The 20,716-nt window shown below is 49.6% G+C and overlaps 1 protein-coding gene across 1 annotated transcript; it reads left to right on the top strand.

The window, feature by feature from the left end:
- Positions 1–738: 738 nt before the first annotated feature.
- Positions 739–20,686, top strand: PRPF8 (pre-mRNA processing factor 8). The gene is made up of 43 exons (XM_074890523.1): positions 739–823; positions 943–1,052; positions 1,135–1,303; positions 1,975–2,139; positions 2,239–2,457; positions 3,045–3,257; positions 3,534–3,659; positions 3,737–3,842; positions 4,363–4,553; positions 4,733–4,852; positions 4,930–5,119; positions 5,300–5,419; positions 5,737–5,871; positions 5,982–6,111; positions 6,486–6,682; positions 6,790–6,996; positions 7,086–7,249; positions 7,602–7,728; positions 7,850–8,042; positions 8,372–8,559; positions 8,769–9,007; positions 9,533–9,679; positions 9,924–10,134; positions 10,464–10,580; positions 10,666–10,913; positions 11,102–11,281; positions 11,719–11,854; positions 12,417–12,586; positions 12,896–13,025; positions 13,204–13,350; positions 13,597–13,757; positions 14,417–14,608; positions 15,207–15,444; positions 15,684–15,812; positions 16,386–16,499; positions 16,634–16,807; positions 17,061–17,254; positions 17,595–17,834; positions 17,929–18,070; positions 18,928–19,068; positions 19,300–19,439; positions 19,614–19,816; positions 20,393–20,686. Exons 2-43 carry the CDS (start codon positions 953–955, stop codon positions 20,545–20,547), a joined length of 7,008 nt encoding a protein of 2,335 aa, XP_074746624.1. The 5' UTR covers positions 739–823; positions 943–952; the 3' UTR covers positions 20,548–20,686.
- Positions 20,687–20,716: the final 30 nt, after the last annotated feature.

Genomic DNA, 20,716 nt, shown 5'->3' with positions numbered 1-20,716 from the left:
AAACACTTGCTACAACTCCCCCAAACATATCTTTATTTCCTCAGGTGTGTCTCACTGCTGACTGCATTGGAAGAATTTTGGGCTTTGATGCCATCTGCTATAATTCTAAATACAGCTGACGAGAGTCACAACAACAGCAGGAGAGGAAGCACCAGCAGCATCCAGGCGAAGAGAAAAAGATCCACACAGCTGAAACCCTCTACATTCATTCCCTGGGGGAAATCAGCTCCATGTAAACCAGAGAAAATTTAAGGATTTGGTACAGTGCCACGATAGCCCGGAACTTTGCTCATATATCCAAAAACTGCTGTTTGAAAATTAAGTCTGCAGCTTTCAGTTTTATGACGTACAGAAATCACTAGTGAAGGTTTTAGCTGTAAATCTTGTGGTTAAATGTGTGAATCTATGGGACTGGACTCTGTTGGGTTGGGACCTCCGGGCATACAAATGGATGCCCCGCAGCGCCCCCTACAGGCAGCGCGGGCTGGTCTGTGCCACACGCTGCCAATCAGAGCCGGCGCCGAGCTGTCAACGTTTCCTCTCTCAGCCAATCGAAAGCAGCGAAGGGCGGGACCGGAGAAAACCGGCCTCCCACCGGAAGTGATTCTAGGCACAACTTCCTTTTCTCTTCCGTCCCTGGTCCCGCCTCTTTCCCCTCCTCCGCGTTCTGACGGGCTGCGCCTGCTGTCTGCGGGACTGCCCGAAAGCTGATTGGTCAGCCCTCCCTGCGGCGCGTCCTGCCCACATCCGGGTCTCTGAGGCGCGGTGGCGACGGCGCTGGGCCGCCATTGTGGTGGGGAAGCGCGGGGCGTCGCGGCAGCCGGTGAGGGCGGGCGGGGGGCGATGGGGACCCGGGGGTGGGCGGAGGGTGCTGGTGGGAATGGCGGGGGAGAGGCCGGGGGTGGCCCCGTCCCCGTCCTGAGCCCCTCTCGACCCTCGCAGGTGCGTCGCCATGGCCGCCGTCTTCCCGTACCGCGGCGGCTGCGCCCCGGTGCCCAGTCCGCTGGCGCCGCTGCCCGACTACATGTCTGAGGAGAAGCTGCAGGAGAAAGGTGGGTAGGACCGGCCCCTGCACCCCCCTCCTCCCAGGCGGGACCGGGCCTGACCTCGCTGCCTCTCCCTCCCTCCCCGCAGCCCGCAAGTGGCAGCAGCTGCAGGCCAAGCGCTATGCCGAGAAGAGGAAATTCGGCTTCGTGGACGCTCAGAAGGAGGACATGCCCCCCGAGCACGTCCGGAAGATCATCCGCGACCACGGCGACATGACCAACAGGAAGTTCCGTCACGACAAGCGCGTCTACCTGGGGTAAGGGAGCCCCCCGCTATGTGACATGCTGGGAGCCGAGCTGAGCCCTCTGCTGCTGCCGTGTCACACCTCCTCGTCGATCGTTAAAGAGGGAGCTCCTTCTCCAAAGGGCTTCCTGTGTCAGTTGTTCATAGAAGGTGGCATAGTAGCTCAAGGAGGATGGGATAATCAGTTGCACGAAGGCAGCAGTGCAGAAGAGATAAGTGAAGGAAGTTATTGCTTTGAATTTATGAGAAAAACATCACTCTGGATAACACATTGCTTAAAAGAAGTTGGGGGAGAGTGTGAAGTAGCCAGCGTATGTTTTTTGCAAGATTAAAAAAGCATTGTGAGTGCTTCTGTAACGTTTGGGTTCAGAGAGCCATCTCATGCACATCATGATCTGTTGCACAAACTTCCCATTGCTCGTAAAAACTGCAGAAACATTTGAAATTTTCACCTGTAACATTCTTAACGTGTAACGATCTGTTGGAAGCCAAACCAGTAGAATACAATTTGGTAGTGCGATGTTTGAAGCACAAAGATAGAATAGGAAGTTTGTGGGTTTATTGCTGGAGGCCTTTATGAATGGGTTAGCTGAGCAGTTTTCAGGAGTAAAAGGTGTAGAGGTAATTGGGTTGTGTCTTTTGAGATCCCTTCCCACCCTGATTTTCCTTGATTTCTGTCTGCAGTGCTCTGAAGTACATGCCTCATGCAGTTCTGAAGCTCTTGGAGAACATGCCGATGCCCTGGGAGCAAATCAGAGATGTTCCAGTCTTGTACCATATCACAGGTGCCATCTCTTTTGTGAATGAGATTCCCTGGGTCATAGAGCCAGTGTACATTGCTCAGTGGGGGTAAGTGCCTTCTTCCTTCACCCTGGGTGGGAACTTGTGAGCAAACACTCGTGCGTCCACAATAAAAGCAACATTTAATGGTCTCTGGGTTTCTGCCAGGTCGATGTGGATTATGATGAGGCGAGAGAAGAGGGATAGGCGTCACTTCAAGAGGATGAGATTCCCCCCATTTGATGATGAAGAACCCCCTCTGGATTATGCTGATAACATCCTGGATGTGGAGCCCCTGGAAGCGATTCAGCTCGAGCTGGATCCAGAGGAGGATGCCCCTGTGCTGGACTGGTTCTATGACCACCAGCCGCTGAAAGACAACAGGAAGTATGTGCTCCTCTGGTAGCACAATTCACTGGGAGCGGGGAAAAACAAATGCACTACCTATAGATAGCAGTATATAACCTTCAGTTGTGTCATGCTGGGCTACATGTGATGTTGGTGGGGAGAGAAAAACCTTCCCTTGAGGATGGGAGGGAGAACCTGATTGTTGTAAAGCTATACCTCTTGTCTTCAGCATCCTGCGAGGGCAAACAGGGCTGCTCTGTCCAGGAGGGCTGCTGCCCAGTTAGCTGCTAAAATTCTGGTGTTTGTTATGCCATAAATGTGACAACCTGGATTGTCTGTTTGGAATTTGATATTTGCTAAAAGTACACAGATGTTGTTTATCAGTTTGGATACAGAGGAGGAGAGGAACTGGAGAAGTCAATATTTTTTAGGCAGATGTAGTCCATAGTGGTCTTCAGCAGTCCTGCAGTCTGTCTTTCCATCTGGAGGGGCCCACGTGTTGGCTGTCTTTGATATTCTCTGCAGATGATGGGCAGTGACGGGTGTTTAATTATTTCTGGTCCTTTGGTAAAGGCCCAGTTGTCTTCTGGCTGTGTACTGAGTGTCTGTGCATTGTTCTTCTGCAGATATGTAAATGGTTCAACGTACCAACGTTGGCAGTTCACTCTCCCCATGATGTCCACGCTGTACCGCCTGGCCAACCAGCTGCTCACCGACCTTGTGGATGACAACTACTTTTATTTGTTTGACCTGAAAGCGTTCTTTACCTCCAAGGCGCTGAACATGGCTATTCCTGGAGGTCCCAAGTTCGAGCCTCTTGTTAGGGACATCAATCTTCAGTAAGTGTTGGGTTTAGGAGGAAGGATAAGTGGTTATCTGGGAAAAGGGCTGGGAAGATTAATGTGTTACCGGGTGTCTTGCCTTGGGTGAGCTATTGCTGGGTGTTTGCTCTCTTTACCATTAAGTCTGTGATCTGCTTGCTGCTTTGGAAACTGTGGTTGTTAGTGAAAGAGAAGTCTGAAGGAAAAGTGCTGATACCATGTCTTCAGTCAAAAATGTTTGCCTTTCTGTCCCCCTGAATGCTCATAAAACAAATATTTTTTGTCTCATTTGAGGGATGAAGACTGGAATGAATTTAATGACATCAACAAAATTATCATCAGGCAGCCTATCAGGACAGAGTACAAAATTGCTTTCCCGTACCTGTACAATAACCTGCCACACCACGTCCACCTGACCTGGTAAGTGCGGCAACCTCAGGAGCAGAGAGAGGAGGGGAAAGCTGTCAGAGTGCTCTAATGCATGTTGTCTTTTGCAGGTATCATACTCCAAACGTTGTTTTCATTAAAACAGAAGATCCTGATCTCCCAGCTTTTTACTTCGATCCACTGATCAACCCCATTTCACACAGACATTCTGTCAAGGTGAGTCACTGTCCGAGAGAGCTTGTGATAAACCCTGCATGTGGAGGTGGTGGGGCTTTAGCATCTTGCTTGTAACCTTGCTTCTGATGCACACATAGATGTTTCAGGAGAAAGCAATAGCCCTTTCACAAAAAAAACCCAGTTTTCATTTATAGTCTTTTTCTACTTCTGGAGTTGCACAAAGCTGTCTCCTTTGGTCTCTGTGGGATAAAGCTCGATGTGTAATTAACAGTGTTATTTTAGAGTCTTCTGGTAGGTTATTATCTTTTGGTTGCCCTTGGTTTGTTCACAAAGCTGACATCTCCCTTAAGTTACCACCATAACACCTACCTCGGGGTCTAGTAGCTAACATTAGTTCTCAGGCCCCCTGGGGCATTGTAGAGTGCTTTTTGCTTCTCTGATACTCAGCACTGTGACACCTCTACCATGAGAGCAAAGAAATGGTTTTTACTTGGTTAACTCTGAAAACTGAGCTAAAGCAACCAGGAGACAGACGTTGTGTGGTGTTTCTGCATTTCAGAGTCAGGAACCATTGCCTGATGATGATGAAGAGTTTGAGTTGCCAGAGTTTGTGGAACCTTTCCTGAAAGATACCCCGCTCTACACAGATAACACAGCCAACGGCATTGCCCTGCTTTGGGCCCCACGGCCCTTCAACTTGAGGTCTGGGAGGACTCGGAGAGCTCTTGATATCCCACTGGTCAAGAACTGGTGAGTTCTTTCCTCAGGGAAGGGGTGTTCTAGTGATTGTGACATTATTATCTTGTTACAACAAAAATAAAGACATCCTGTGGTGACTGGTTTCTGGAGATTTTAGAGGAGAGTTTCTGGAGACTTGTTCTCTAAGGAATGTGAGTTACCTGAAAATTTGAAATATGGTTTATCCCTAGGTACCGTGAGCACTGCCCAGCAGGCCAGCCAGTGAAAGTGCGAGTCTCCTATCAGAAGCTACTGAAATACTATGTTCTGAATGCGCTCAAGCACAGACCTCCCAAAGCCCAGAAGAAGAGGTAAGTGGGATCTGCTCAGTGGGGAACTGCTGATCTCTGATGAGGATTCAGCTGATTACAGTCTTTGCTCTCTCCAGGTACCTGTTCCGCTCCTTCAAGGCTACAAAGTTTTTCCAGTCGACAAAGCTGGACTGGGTGGAAGTAGGCCTGCAGGTGTGTCGCCAGGGCTACAATATGCTGAACTTGCTGATCCACAGAAAGAACCTGAACTACCTTCACTTGGATTACAACTTCAACCTGAAGCCTGTGAAGACCCTCACCACTAAGGTAACGGTCCATGTGCTATTTTACTTGAGTAAAGTTCACCTGAAGATTGTTAAGTAGCTAGTGCAGTAAGACAGGCCACAGTGCCTCAGCTGTTCAGTTGTTGTACAGACTGACCACATTTGAGCTGTTTCACTCTTACATAACATTGTTACATAAATCCTAGATTTTTGTCTCTTCCAGGAAAGGAAAAAATCTCGTTTTGGTAATGCTTTCCATCTGTGCCGAGAGGTTCTACGGCTGACTAAGCTGGTGGTGGACAGCCACGTCCAGTACAGACTTGGAAATGTGGATGCGTTTCAGGTAGGCTCAATTTTTTTTTTTTTTTTTTTAAAGGTGAGGAGGAGAAGCGAGAGGAGAAGCAGAATATCTGGGCAGGCTTATATAGTATGCACAAAATGAATGTTGCCCTGTTGTTGGAGAAGAGGGGGAACAACAAAAGCATGCAACATTGCATGAAATTTTGCTTTTACCCTAGTTTATAAGAATCAGTCGTTGCATGAGTCAGTGTTAGGAGCTTTATATGCCCTAATACACTCTGCTCCTGGCTATAAAATAAACCTGGCTTCTTGAGGCCGTGTGTGTGGTGTTTATTGTTGTCTCTGCTCCCCGTGTTTCAGCTGGCAGACGGCTTGCAGTACATCTTTGCCCATGTGGGTCAGCTGACAGGAATGTACCGGTATAAATACAAACTGATGAGGCAGATTCGTATGTGCAAGGACCTGAAACATCTCATCTACTACCGGTTTAACACAGTGAGTTCCACTTTTCCACATGATGGTGACCCCACATAAACTGAGCAGGGGGGGAGGGATTTGGGAGTGTCAGTAAGTGACCTGCTGTTACCATGTCTCTGTTCTTCCAGGGGCCTGTGGGCAAAGGTCCTGGCTGTGGTTTCTGGGCCCCAGGCTGGAGAGTATGGCTGTTCTTCATGAGGGGGATCACGCCGCTGCTGGAACGCTGGCTGGGGAATCTGCTGGCCAGGCAGTTTGAAGGTCAGTGCACTGCAAATCTTGGATGGGGGAGCAGTGTGTGGTAAAGATTAATGCTATTTACTTGCCAGCTGGAAATGCAGTTTTCTGTCCCATGTGGTGGTCTGTATCCATGCTCCGTGCCAATCCCAAGAGCTATTGACTGGTTTAGAGCTCTTAAGAGATCAGTGCTCCCAGCATAGATCCCAAATGGAAGTGGCATTCCCTGCTCCATAGCACTATGGGGTCCACAGCTTCCTTTCTAATCACCTACTCCAAACTCATCAGTGATGTTGTGGCAGTGTAATTTCTTCAGACATCTGTACCTCTGTGTATTAGGAGGAAGAGGAGCACTGCCCAGTAATGTCAGCACTGCTGAAGTACTTTGCTTTTTCCAGGCCGTCACTCCAAGGGTGTAGCAAAGACCGTCACGAAGCAGCGTGTGGAGTCTCACTTTGACCTGGAGCTGAGGGCGGCTGTTATGCATGACATTCTGGACATGATGCCAGAAGGAATCAAACAGAACAAAGCCAGAACCATCCTGCAGCATCTGAGCGAGGCTTGGCGGTGCTGGAAGGCCAATATCCCCTGGAAGGTAAGTCTCTCACTTGGCCTTTTGGTTCAATTTTAACATCTCCCAGGCGGAACTGCTCTTGTGAAGGTTCCCACTCCTGCTTCCCTCAAGTTCCTGTCCCTCCCCAGGTGCCAGGGCTGCCAACTCCTATTGAGAACATGATCCTGAGGTATGTGAAGGCAAAAGCTGACTGGTGGACAAACACAGCTCACTACAACAGGGAGCGGATCCGTCGGGGCGCCACCGTAGACAAAACTGTCTGTAAGAAGAATCTGGGCCGGCTGACCAGACTCTACTTAAAAGCTGAGCAGGAACGGCAGCATAATTACTTGAAGGTACTTCCGTCCTGCCTGAGGTTGCCCAAATTGGTGCCATTTTCATGGGGAAGCTTTCACTGACTAATGCTGGTGGTGTGGTTCTGCAGGATGGGCCGTACATCACTGCTGAAGAGGCTGTTGCTGTGTACACAACCACAGTGCACTGGCTGGAAAGCAGAAGGTTCTCACCCATTCCTTTCCCCCCGCTGTCCTACAAGCATGACACCAAGTTGCTGATATTAGCCCTGGAGAGGCTGAAGGAGGCTTACAGGTAAGCAGTGGGAAGTGATTGTATTCTGCAGGCACAGGCATCTGCACTGGGAGAGGCATCTGAAGCTATTTTGTTACCTGTTATTCCTGGAATTGAGTATGTTGTAAAATTTACCCTGGTGGACTGGTAAAAGCTGTAGGTTGTGGTACTGCCAGGGGTGACAGGGGGTTCTTCGTGGCCTCTGCTGCTTGGGGCAAAAACAATGCCATGCTTCTCAGACTGGGGATATGGATTGTGAAGAGCTACAGATCTTGTCCTGATCTGCTTGGCTGAACAGTATTTCATCAGTTTGATGTGGTGGACATTAGCTTGTTCATGCTTAGGTGCATGAGCTGTTCTTTCTCACTTTCAGTGTGAAATCTCGCCTGAATCAGTCACAGAGAGAGGAGTTGGGTTTGATTGAACAGGCTTATGATAATCCTCATGAAGCTCTCTCCAGAATCAAACGACACCTTTTAACTCAGAGAGCCTTCAAGGAGGTAAGTGTCCCGGTGAAGGCCAGACCATACTAAAAATTAAGCTGCATTCAGGACCTGAACGGTGCTAAGACTTAATGTTATCTGTCAACTCTAAGGCTCGGTTTTGCCTCTTCTTTTTTAGGTGGGTATTGAGTTCATGGATCTCTACAGCCACTTAGTTCCTGTTTATGATGTTGAACCCTTGGAGAAAATCACAGACGCGTATCTGGATCAGTACTTATGGTATGAGGCCGATAAGCGAAGACTCTTCCCTCCATGGATCAAACCTGCTGACACTGAACCTCCTCCACTGTTGGTGTACAAGTGGTGCCAAGGTTAGCAGGGTCTTGTATTCCATACAAAAATGAGTTTTCTTACTGGGAGCTTGCTTCCTACAAAGTCCCCTTGGGAGCGAGTTTTCATATTTGCAGCTTGCAGTCAATAGTCATTACAATCAGAGACTATATTTTATAGGTTCTCCTGAAGGAGGAGAACTTCCATAGCATTTGTGGTTGATTAGAAATTTCTGTTCCCATTTCTGGATAGATTGGAAGGACCAGAGGCTGAAAAATCACACATGACAGGAAATACATTGACTTCCTGTGCCCAGAAGCGTGCTGCACTATTGTGTCAGATAACACGATGAGCTTGTTTGTCTCCTCAGGCATTAATAACCTGCAAGATGTTTGGGAAACAAGTGAAGGTGAATGCAACGTGATGCTGGAATCTCGATTTGAGAAGATGTATGAGAAGATTGACCTGACGTTGCTCAACAGGCTGTTGCGTCTTATTGTTGATCACAACATTGCTGACTACATGACAGCCAAGAACAACGTGGTGATCAACTACAAGGTGATGATTGCTATCAGGAAAGGGAGTATGTGGACTGGGAAATGGAGAGGTTTTGGACCCATGGGGGAGGAGGGGACACAAGACTTGCCAGAGAAAGAAGTGAATGAGGAGTAAGAAAACCCTTCTGGGTCCTGCTAAAGAGCAACTGCTCAGGTAAAGGTCTGTGATGTATTGTGACAGGTTCTCACAATTCCCCTTCGTTTCCTCAGGACATGAATCACACAAACTCCTATGGGATTATTCGTGGGCTGCAGTTTGCTTCCTTTATTGTCCAGTATTATGGGCTTGTGATGGACCTGCTGGTGCTGGGTCTGCACCGTGCCAGTGAAATGGCTGGGCCTCCCCAGATGCCGAATGACTTCCTCAGCTTCCAGGACATCGCCACGGAGGTGGCCCATCCCATTCGCCTCTTCTGCAGATACATTGACCGTATTCACATCTTCTTCAGGTGAGACCTTGGGCCCTGCTTTCCTCAGGTGAACTTCTGTTCTGGCATCTTGCAGCAGATGCTGTGGAAGTGAGAATTAGTACGCTCCTACTCCAGGCTTTACCCTTGGCTAAGAAGGTCAGGAATATTTGAATTGACAGACTTCCCAGAAAAACTGTCCACATGCCTCCTCTTGCTTTCTCAGTTCGCTTTTCTACAGCTTCACTGGATCTCTAGAAAAGCAAGAATATCAAAAGTTCAACTGTTACAGATTTTCCACTGGTAAAAGAAGCCTTTTCTGGCTTCCCAGCAAGTGGACATAAAATCTGATGTCTGTTCATGGAAAGATAACCCAAACAGTCATGGGTTGCTCTGTGCTAATGAAACAAGCCCCCTTCTTCAGCATGAGGATACAGAAATTGGATCGTTACCTTCAGACATGCTATGGGAAATAGCTGTGCATAAGCAAGTCCTTCTCTGTCGGGGCAGACTGGTGTTCTGAGAAGCTGGTCATCTAACTCCAGATCCTCTTCTGTGTATTTCCAGGTTTACAGCAGATGAGGCAAGAGACTTGATTCAGCGGTACCTGACAGAGCATCCAGACCCCAACAACGAGAACATTGTAGGCTACAACAATAAGAAGTGCTGGCCCCGGGATGCTCGGATGCGCCTCATGAAACATGATGTGAACCTGTAAGCACTGCAACCTGGAAAAAACAAGTGGTGGGAGAGTGGGCAAGTTAGTTGTAATAAATAGCTGTTGGAGACTGATAGGCAGGTGCTCAGGAAGAAAAGTAAGAAGAGGTGAGGGGTGTGTGCTGCGATTCTGGCAATGAGTGATGGGTGTGAGAGACAGTGCTAGGAAAGCGTTGAAAACTTGCCCAGTTTCTATTTTGCTTCAGTAACAACCTGTCACTGTGCACATCTTGTTTTTCAGTGGCCGTGCTGTATTCTGGGATATCAAGAACCGTTTGCCTCGATCAGTCACCACAGTGCAGTGGGAGAACAGCTTCGTCTCCGTTTACAGCAAGGATAACCCCAACTTGCTGTTTAACATGTGTGGGTTCGAGTGCCGCATCTTGCCCAAGTGCCGCACCAGCTATGAGGAGTTCACCCACAAGGATGGTGTCTGGAACCTGCAGAACGAGGTAGGGAGAGGCTCTGACGGGGGGCAGAGCAGGCCCTGCTTGGCCCCTAGCTGGCACCAGAGCAGGGTTTGTACCTGCCGGGAGGACGTGCCCGACAGCGTCAGTTTGCCAGCTCTGTAACTGGGACCACTAGCAAGTAGAGTTACAGTGAACTGGGTATGAACTTTCCTTCCTGGGAGGGATGAGTGGGGTTCTGAAGCTGTAGAGCTGCTGTTCAGCCTCTTCCCTCCCCGTATTGCACAGATGCCTGATGGCAAGAGCTCACCTTATGGTCTGGACTGGAGAAAGGGGGCTCCCGGGAGGGAACTGATGTCCCTGTGCTCTTGTAGGTCACCAAGGAGCGCACGGCTCAGTGCTTCCTGCGTGTGGATGATGAGTCTATGCAGAGATTTCACAACAGAGTGAGGCAGATCCTCATGGCATCTGGCTCCACAACCTTCACTAAGGTGAGGTGGGAGGAAGATATGGGGCAGAGCTTTCTGCAGGTGCTTGGGGAGCGGGCTGAGAACTGATCCTTGCTTTCCTTTCTAGATTGTCAATAAATGGAATACAGCTCTGATTGGCTTGATGACATATTTCCGGGAAGCTGTTGTAAATACTCAGGAGTTGCTTGATTTGCTGGTGAAGTGTGAGAATAAAATCCAGACTCGAATCAAAATTGGTCTGAATTCCAAAATGCCCAGCCGTTTTCCTCCGGTGGTGTTCTACACCCCTAAAGAGCTGGGGGGGCTGGGCATGCTCTCCATGGGCCACGTCCTCATCCCGCAGTCTGACCTGAGGTGAGTTGTGCTGCTTTAATGCTTGCGTGGCTTGAGTGTTCTGTTAGATGCTCTTTCCTATAAAAATATCTGAGAATGCCAAACTGTTCTATGTTACAGAGATACATTGCCTTTACAGTAGGTCATGGCAGTGTGACCTGTGAAGTCCTCTGTCACTCTGACCTCACTCTTGTGCCTCTCTGCTCCAGGTGGTCCAAGCAGACAGATGTTGGCATCACTCACTTCCGCTCAGGCATGAGTCACGAGGAGGACCAGCTCATCCCAAATTTGTATCGTTACATCCAGCCATGGGAAAGTGAATTCATCGACTCCCAGAGGGTATGGGCAGAGTATGCCCTTAAGCGACAAGAGGCTATAGCCCAAAACAGGTGCGTTTCTGTGTCTGTGTGAGGACAGGCAGTGTGTGAAGTCTCGCACTGTCTCAGGGTTCTGGAGGCGTTGCTGACCCCATGGTACATGCTGCAGGCTGCTGCAGCGCTGCTGCCTCACCTCTGGTGGAGGTGTGAACTCTGCAAGCAGAAAGTGGGCCCTTGGCACAGGTTAAGGGAAATGATATGGCAAGTAAAAGCTGACATCAGACCCATTTATGCACTTAAAAGGGCAGGTGTTTTCTTTTGGCTGTTTGACATGAGCGTATTCATGACCGTTATAGACGCTTTGAGCCTCTGAGTGCTTGGCATTTTAGAATGTCTCCTGCCAGAGCCCCAGGGTCTGTATTACTTCTGCGATTTCCTCATTTGAAATACTCATTAATGCTTTGCTGTAAAATTGAGATGTAACAAAGTGTGGGGATTTTTTTCTTCAGGCGTCTGACACTAGAGGATCTGGAGGACTCATGGGACAGGGGAATTCCTCGTATTAACACCCTTTTCCAGAAGGACCGGCATACCCTCGCTTATGATAAAGGATGGAGAGTCAGGACTGATTTCAAACAGTATCAGGTATTGACTGGGAATTTCTCTAGCTGGGTGTGAGGTTCAGATACCTGTTCCAGACAATGTCCTTTCACCTCGCGTTATTGCAGGTGCACTTCCTTGCCACATGTTGGGACTGATAGAGGTTGTTGAGAACCAAATGCTCCAAAACCTGTAGCTAGCCACTTCTGAAGCATTTGGATAGATTGCAGTGTCTTGGGGAACACCACACTTAGCACAATTGAATATTAAGAAATCAGTTCTGTGTAGGGGGAAAAAAGGTCCCAAAACGAACATTCCAAAAACTTAAGTTTTAATAACAGTGGAAAAATTTATTATTTAAAGCCTCTAATGGTAGCTCTGTAGAAGGTCAGTCTCTGAGAGATAAAAACACCATCTTAAATTCTACCCAGCCTGAATTGCATAGTGACACTGACTGAACTGTGTAGATGAGCTGTGTCCTCCAGAACTGAGGGCACTAGGCTTTTGTTCGCTGAGATCATCGTCATCATCTTGGTTCCTACAGTTGGTGCAGCCAGGTTCAATGACATGAATTCAAAGCTGCTCACTAGTGCACTGCTGTTTCCAGGTCCTGAAACAGAACCCGTTCTGGTGGACACATCAGCGCCACGATGGCAAACTCTGGAACCTGAACAACTACCGCACAGATATGATCCAGGCGCTTGGTGGAGTGGAGGGAATCCTGGAGCACACTCTCTTCAAGGGCACTTACTTCCCCACATGGGAGGGTCTCTTCTGGTAAGAGAAACCTTGATGAAGCCTCGTCTTGCAAACTGGAGCTTAGCGGTGCGCCAGGAGGAGTCCTCAGCTCAAGCTGTACTGATTCTGTTGAGCCATCTCTGTTTTTCAGTCATCCCTTGAGCACACTGTATAGTTCAGTTGTGAGGGCCCCTGGGACTGGGCTATAGCCAAGCTTCATGCAAATCCATAGAAATTTCTTTGCATGAAACAATCTTTCCCCACTCCCAGCGTGTGTTCCCTGCCTCTGTTCCATATGGCAGCCAGCAGAGCTGAGAGACATCTTATGCAATTGTCTGCCCTTTCTAGGGAGAAGGCCAGTGGCTTTGAGGAGTCCATGAAGTGGAAGAAGCTGACAAATGCCCAGAGATCGGGTTTGAACCAAATTCCAAACAGAAGATTCACCCTGTGGTGGTCTCCTACCATTAACAGAGCCAATGTAAGTACCTGGAGTTTGTACCTGAGTTCCACTGAAATGAGAGCAGTTAATCCATCTAACTAATTCTTCGGAACATCTCTTACAGATGAACTAATCCTCCTTATGAGTAGCTGTTCTGTTTTCTAAGCTCCATCAGTTGTGCTGTTGGCACGTTCTCACAGCTGCTCTTCCTCTGCAGGTATATGTCGGGTTTCAGGTGCAGCTGGATTTGACAGGTATCTTTATGCACGGCAAGATCCCCACGCTGAAGATTTCTCTCATTCAGATTTTCCGAGCTCACTTGTGGCAAAAGATCCATGAGAGCATTGTAATGGATTTGTGTCAGGTGAGCAGTATGTTAAATTGATTTGTTTCTGTGCAGTGCACGCTCCTTGTGTACCAACGGCCTCCTGCCAGCAACAGAGATTGTCGCAGGGATTGTGGCAGGGCTAGCCCGCCCTTCTTCAGCAATTTGACAGAGAAGGGGAGGAAATGGGATTTTCCTGGGTGCCTGTTTTAGCTCTGTGTGGAGAATAGATTCTTTAACTAGGTTGCTTGAACACAACTCATCCTTGACTGCCTTTTCCCCAAGGTATTTGATCAAGAGCTGGATGCTCTGGAGATTGAGACAGTGCAGAAGGAGACAATCCATCCCAGGAAGTCATACAAGATGAATTCCTCATGTGCAGATATCCTTCTCTTTGCTTCCTATAAGTGGAATGTGTCACGTCCATCATTGCTCGCAGATTCCAAGTGAGTGTTTTCCCTCTCCTTGGTCTTGCTGCAGAGCAGAGCTGCTGATGCTGCTGTCCCAAGCCAAAGCCTCTATCTCTTGGGCATTTAGGATTGGTTTTCTTTGGGGACACAGGAGGACACAGTCATGCCTGGCAGAGCACTGAACTAGTTTGGGTAGATGGTTGCTGCATCTCCTAGCGCTGCCTTCTGCAAAACACAAAGACTGTCTTTACTCCTGTTCTCTCCTCTAGTTGATCTTCCCCCAGAGCCAGAGCTCAGGAGGGTTCTTCAGGAAACCCCCCCAAAGCTGTGCTACCCTAGGACTGCAGTCTGGAGGGAACTGGACAGTGTCTGCACCCGTGCTGTGTTCAGTTTGACTGAACCCTCACTGGACATTCTGCGGGGGACGTGACCCTCATGACAACACAGTAGAGGGGTAACTCTGCTGCTTTATTTAAACCTGCAGCTGAACCCCTTAGGCTGAGGGTTTCTATTAACAGCTTCTGCATTCAGCTGCTGTGTGAAGAGAGCAGTAGAGTCCCTTTTCAGGGTGGTACTCAGACAGTAGCTGGCTTCGGTGATCGTGTTTGGTGGCAGTTACTCTCTGTCAAAGACGGGCAGCAACTACAGGAGAGTTTTGTGCAAGATTAAATTGTTCTGGCCTGCTTTCTCCTCAGAGATGTGATGGACAGCACCACCACTCAGAAGTACTGGATAGATATCCAGCTGCGCTGGGGAGATTACGATTCCCATGATATCGAGCGCTACGCAAGAGCCAAGTTCCTGGACTACACTACAGACAACATGAGTATCTATCCATCTCCCACCGGTGTGCTCATTGCCATTGATCTGGCCTATAACTTGCACAGGTGAGATCTGCACCTTCTGTATTTTAACTGTAATTGGTAGTTCCTGGCTGTGTCCTAGTGCCTCTCCAAACTGGGTTGTGTTCTGGGCAGGGGGATGAGGGGAAAAGGCAGAAGCTGGGGTGTGCAGTCAATGGCATCAAGCATCTAGGCAGTTCTTCCAGGTTGCCCGATTTGTGCTTAGTCAATGATTCAGTTCTCCCAGCTCACTAATAATTTGGGGTTTTTAGGAGATTTCTGTCAGACTCTTCTAAAGGAACAGGCTTTGTTTAAAGCCCCCCTGTAAGTGGGGCCAACTGTTCCTCACTGGAGAACTAGGGGGAAAATCCCAGCAAGCAGCTCTCTGCTCCAGTGTGCTTGTTAAAGAAGACGCAGCTTTTCTGGGAGTGCGGCATGTGTGTGCTGTGGCTTCCCACTGAGAGGAGGTGTAGGGAAGAGCTGTAGGTGAACAGCTCCCCAGAACATCGTGAGAGAAATCGTGCAGTGGTGTTCAGCAGGCAGAAAAGTGCCTGGCTGCTGCATGGAAAGGCTTGTGCGTAGCTGTTGTCCCATTGTCTCGGAGCTGATGGCAACAACTCGCTCTTCTGTTTTTCTTCATCAGTGCTTATGGGAACTGGTTCCCTGGGAGCAAACCTCTGATCCAGCAAGCTATGGCCAAAATTATGAAAGCAAATCCTGCGCTGTATGTGTTGAGAGAACGAATCCGCAAGGGGTTGCAGCTGTACTCCTCGGAGCCCACGGAGCCGTACCTTTCCTCCCAGAACTATGGAGAGCTCTTCTCCAACCAGATCATCTGGTTTGTGGATGACACCAATGTGTACAGAGTGACCATTCACAAGGTGAGGCCAGAGGCGTATCTCGGGGGAAGGGACAGGGACTGTGAGGGTCCTGTGCTCAGGGTGGCTGTGGAGGCACACGTGACGGAAAACGAGGAATCAATGTGGTCCCAAATTTTGGCAGCGTGCACAGAGCAGCTCTTGCATTTCCCCTACAGTTCCTGCTCACAGCAGTTGGCTATTCTGTAAAGGTGTGGACAGGCAGCATTTATCTCCCTTTGCACTTTCGCTTGTTTTCTCAGACTTTTGAAGGGAATTTGACCACAAAACCCATCAATGGAGCAATTTTCATCTTCAACCCCAGAACTGGACAGCTCTTCCTGAAGATCATCCATACCTCTGTGTGGGCAGGACAGAAGCGTTTAGGACAGGTAGGGCCTGGCTGCCTATCATGCCTCGGGCTGCGAGCTGGGGGTGGGCTCTGCTTGGGGCGCTTGCTTGAGCAGAAAACATTGTGAGGGTCTTCATCTTCCTGCCTCTCAACAAGTCTGGAGCTCTGATTTCCAGTGTGTAACCTATGCTGAGGCAAGTGTCAGCACGGGATGGAAAAGTGAAAGAATGCAGCTGTTGATGTTGCAAGTTTTTTGTGGCTCTGACGTGTGAAGAGCTGACATCTTCAAGTAGGGCTTGAGAAACAGCGCGGTGCTCACGGCTACAGCAGATCACGTGCACTTGGCCGTACATTCAGTGCAGTGAGAAGCCTCTCAGGTGGCAAAGCCGATGAGCTGTTGTTTCTGAGCCAGTCAGGAGTAACTGAACTCCAGGAATGGGAACTGCTCTCTGATCAGTAAGAAGGAAATGCTGGGCCTTGTCACTGATCTGGAACAAGCCATAAATTCCAGTCGTATTTTTAGAATTTGGTTTGAGTCTCTCTAATTTCCAGAGACATGGAGACGCTGCTGTTGGCAGAGAGAGATTTCTCTAACCCTGCTGTCTTTCTGTAGCTGGCCAAGTGGAAGACTGCTGAAGAAGTGGCTGCCTTGATTCGGTCACTTCCTGTGGAGGAGCAGCCTAAGCAGATCATCGTGACTCGGAAGGGCATGTTGGACCCACTTGAGGTAACAATGCACATACTGCTCTGAGGACATAACAAAATCTTTGGGAGATTGCAGAACAGTCCTGCATTCCTGTGAAGGACTTGATCTGTTCTGCAGTAGTTGTGAGCTAATTCCTCTTCTCGATTAAACTCCAGGTACACTTGCTGGATTTCCCCAATATTGTGATCAAAGGCTCAGAGTTGCAGCTGCCCTTCCAGGCCTGTCTGAAAGTGGAAAAGTTTGGTGATCTCATCCTGAAGGCTACTGAACCCCAGATGGTTCTCTTCAACCTCTATGATGACTGGCTGAAAACCATCTCTTCCTACACGGTAAGCACAGCATGCCTAGTCTGCATTTTGCTTTGCCATCGGTAAATGAAGCAGGAGCCAAGAATGGCTCAGAAATCCATCCCAGTTCATTGCTTGGGAGCACATGGCTCTGGGTCTGCCTGAATTTTCCTTCAGGCTGATTTCAGTGGCACTCATGTGGAATATCGGTGTGCCCAGAGGAGTGCTGTACTAGGGCCTTATCTATTTGGTTTCCTTTTTCTGACTAGCTGTGTCTTTTTTTTTCTTCTCCAAGGCATTCTCTCGTCTGATCCTGATTCTCCGGGCGCTACATGTGAATAACGATCGAGCCAAAGTTATCCTGAAACCAGACAAGACAACCATAACGGAGCCTCACCACATCTGGCCAACCCTGACAGATGAGGAGTGGATCAAGGTGGAGGTGCAGCTGAAGGATCTCATCCTTGCTGACTATGGCAAGAAGAACAAGTAAGCCACTGTCCAGCTGCAGTCACCCTTCCTGCTCTGGCAGTGTGGCCAGAGTGCTCTTTGTGGAGAGTAGGAGATTTTTAAGGGCCTTTGGCAATGAACTGTCAGCTTTGTAAGGAAACTGGTTATTATTATTAATTGCTTTTAGTAAGGCAGATAAAAATGTCTGCACCAAGCCTTTCTGATCTGCACATCATGTGATTTGGTCCCTCCTCTTGTCTAAAAAGTTCTTTCATTTTTTCATAGCACCCCCCAAGTGGATGTTCTGAGCTTGTGCCTTGGGGAGAAGAGTCCAGAATGTATTTTGAAATGCCTGACTTGGGTGGATTTTCTCTTTCAGTGTGAACGTCGCATCCCTCACACAGTCAGAGATCCGAGACATTATCCTGGGCATGGAGATCTCTGCCCCATCTCAGCAGAGACAGCAGATTGCAGAAATTGAGAAGCAAACCAAGGAGCAGTCCCAGCTGACAGCCACGCAGACCCGCACTGTTAACAAACACGGGGATGAAATCATCACCTCCACAACCAGCAACTATGAAACCCAGACTTTCTCCTCCAAGACTGAGTGGCGAGTCAGGTAGGGAAGCCAGCAGGGCTGTGGCATGGTGGAAAAGGTCAGAGTGCTCGGGAAGGGATCTGTGCACCCTCTAATAATCGTCTCCTCTTCACAGAGCAATTTCTGCTGCCAACCTCCACCTGCGAACAAACCACATTTACGTTTCATCAGACGATATAAAGGAAACGGGCTACACCTACATTCTGCCCAAGAATGTGTTGAAGAAATTCATCTGCATTTCGGATCTGCGGGCCCAGGTGAGCGTGTGATGAGCCTGTGGCAGTTGTAGCCCACTGCTGGGGCATGTGCCATGTGTCCAGTCTTAGGCACCTCAATACGAGAGAGATCTCGAGATGCTGGCGCGAGTGCAGAGGAGGGGAACAAAACTGGGGAAGGGCCTGGAGAATAAATCCTGTGAGGAGCGATTGAAGGAGCTGGGACTGTTGAGTGTGAGGAGGAGAAGGTGAGGGGAGACCTCATCACTCTCTACAGCTCCCTGAAAGGACATTGTAGAGAGGTTGGTGCTGGTCTCTTCTCACAGGGAATTAGTGACAGAACAAGAGGGAACAGCTTTAAACTGCAACAGGAGAGGTTCAGACTGGACATGAGGAAAAAATTTTTCACAGCAAGAGTGGTCAGACAGTGGAATAGGCTGCCCAGGGAGGGGGTGGAGTCACCATCCCTGGGTGTGTTTAAGGGTCGTTTGGATGAGCTGTTGGGGAATGTGGGGTAGGGGAGAACTTTGTAGAGTGGGGCTGAGGGTTGGACTCGATGATCCCAAGGGTCTTTTCCAACCTGAATGATTCTGTGATTCTGTGACCATGTGGCGGAGGGCTGGGAGCTCGCCCCTGTCCCTGCAAAGCCCTCTGTGCTCCAGACAGACACTGGCACTACGGCTGAGCACACAAGTTCTAGCCAGGTCCTGATGGCTCCTTGTAGCCCAGACCTGGCAGATGGAAACTCAGCGCTGAACAAAACTACACTGTTCTCCTCTAGTGAGAACTTGCTGGCTGAGAGCTACTCTCCTTACACACCCAGGGCAGGGCCCACCCACCCTCACACGGTTACAGGGAGGTTTCTTCGAGGCTTCTGAGGCAGGTGTTTGTGTTCCTAGATTGCAGGTTACCTGTATGGTGTGAGCCCTCCCGATAACCCCCAAGTGAAGGAGATCCGGTGCATTGTGATGGTGCCCCAGTGGGGAACACACCAGACTGTGCATCTCCCAGGGCAGCTGCCCCAGCACGAGTATCTTAAGGTGAGTTGCGCGTCTGCCCCCGCTGTGGGTGCAAGATCACTGCCTCCCGTAACAGGGACCTGAGGTGGTGGGGTGGCTTCTGTGGCCTGTTGTAGATGTGAGGCTTTTGAAGGGCTCAGCCTGATCTGGGATCAAGTGAAGGGGAAGACTTTGGTCCCTGTCTGCTTTTTGCCGTGTGCGAAACAATTCGGTTTTAAACGCCTTTTGTTTCTCTCTGAAACTTTTTGTCAGGAAATGGAACCTCTGGGGTGGATTCACACCCAACCAAACGAGTCCCCTCAGCTCTCGCCGCAGGATGTCACCACCCATGCCAAGGTCATGGCTGACAACCCCTCCTGGGACGGGGAGAAGACCATCATCATCACCTGCAGGTGCGAGGCAGGGAGGCTTCTGCCGTGGGAGGCCTCGGGGTGCAGTGCTTGGGAACACATTGAGGTCTGAAAACTAAAAATCTGGCAGAAAGGGAGCGTTTGCTCATTTCTGGTTTCCCTCCTTCACTCCAGACAATTATTATTTACCCCTCTCTCTGCATTCCTTTCCCTCAGTTTTACACCAGGCTCCTGCACACTGACCGCCTACAAGCTGACCCCGAGCGGCTACGAGTGGGGCAGGCAGAACACGGACAAAGGGAACAACCCCAAGGGCTACCTGCCCTCCCATTACGAGCGGGTGCAGATGCTGCTCTCGGATCGTTTCCTCGGCTTCTTCATGGTCCCGGCGCAAGGGTCCTGGAACTACAACTTCATGGGTGAGCTGCCCCGGGCAGGGGCCGGGAGGGGAGGCAGTGTGAGTAGGGTGGGGAGGAGGAGGAAACAGCTCCTCGAGGACGTGTTCCTTACCCGTTTCGCAGTGGCTGGCAGGGCTACCAGCATTATGGTCTCCCCTTTCCGTGGTACCAGCACTAGGATGTCAGTTCTCGATGATTTTTCAGTGGCAAGAGAGCAAACTCTGATAGAGGGGAGAAATAGTCGTCTTTGTGGGTTGTAGTGGCTGGTCTATTGCTGCTGAATAATTAATCCCTGTCAGGCAGCAGAGGTGATAATGGAAAATGCAAGAGAAAAGCTGTGCTGGTACGATGAACCACAGACAGCGGCAGAAGGGATCAGGAATGGAGGAGAGGGGCAGACAGAACCCTTGGCTGGCTGAGCAGGACTGTGGGGATGTTGCTCTGTAAATCTTTAGGGGCAGGAACTCAAAGGGTGATGAATTTATGCCTTTAGAATTCTCTCGTTTTTGCTTAAAAATTACCTTGTGAGGGTAGAGGGCTCCTGAGGAGGGCTGGAGGCAGGGGGGGTGCAGGGGGGTGATGGCTTCTCTCTTCCAGGCGTTCGCCACGACCCCAACATGAAGTACGAGCTGCAGCTCGCCAACCCCAAGGAGTTCTACCACGAGGTCCATCGCCCTTCTCACTTCCTCAACTTTGCCCTGCTGCAGGAGGGGGAGGTTTACTCCGCCGACCGGGAGGATCTCTATGCTTAGTCCTCGCCCTCGCCGCCCCCCTCTTAGTGTTGTTGATATTCAACAGCGTGTGTGTGTCCCCCGCTGCCCCTCGCCCCCTTTTCCCCCCCGTGTTCTTGTACCGTATCCAAGTGGCTCAATAAATTTTTTACGAACGGGAGCGCTGCTGCTGAGGTCCCGCCTCGGGAGG

This window comes from Strix uralensis, chromosome 20 (assembly GCF_047716275.1).
Source record: "Strix uralensis isolate ZFMK-TIS-50842 chromosome 20, bStrUra1, whole genome shotgun sequence".
NCBI lineage: Eukaryota > Metazoa > Chordata > Aves > Strigiformes > Strigidae > Strix > Strix uralensis.
The sequence above is the reverse complement of the archived record's forward strand: the minus strand, read 5'-3'. Positions and strand labels throughout refer to the sequence as shown.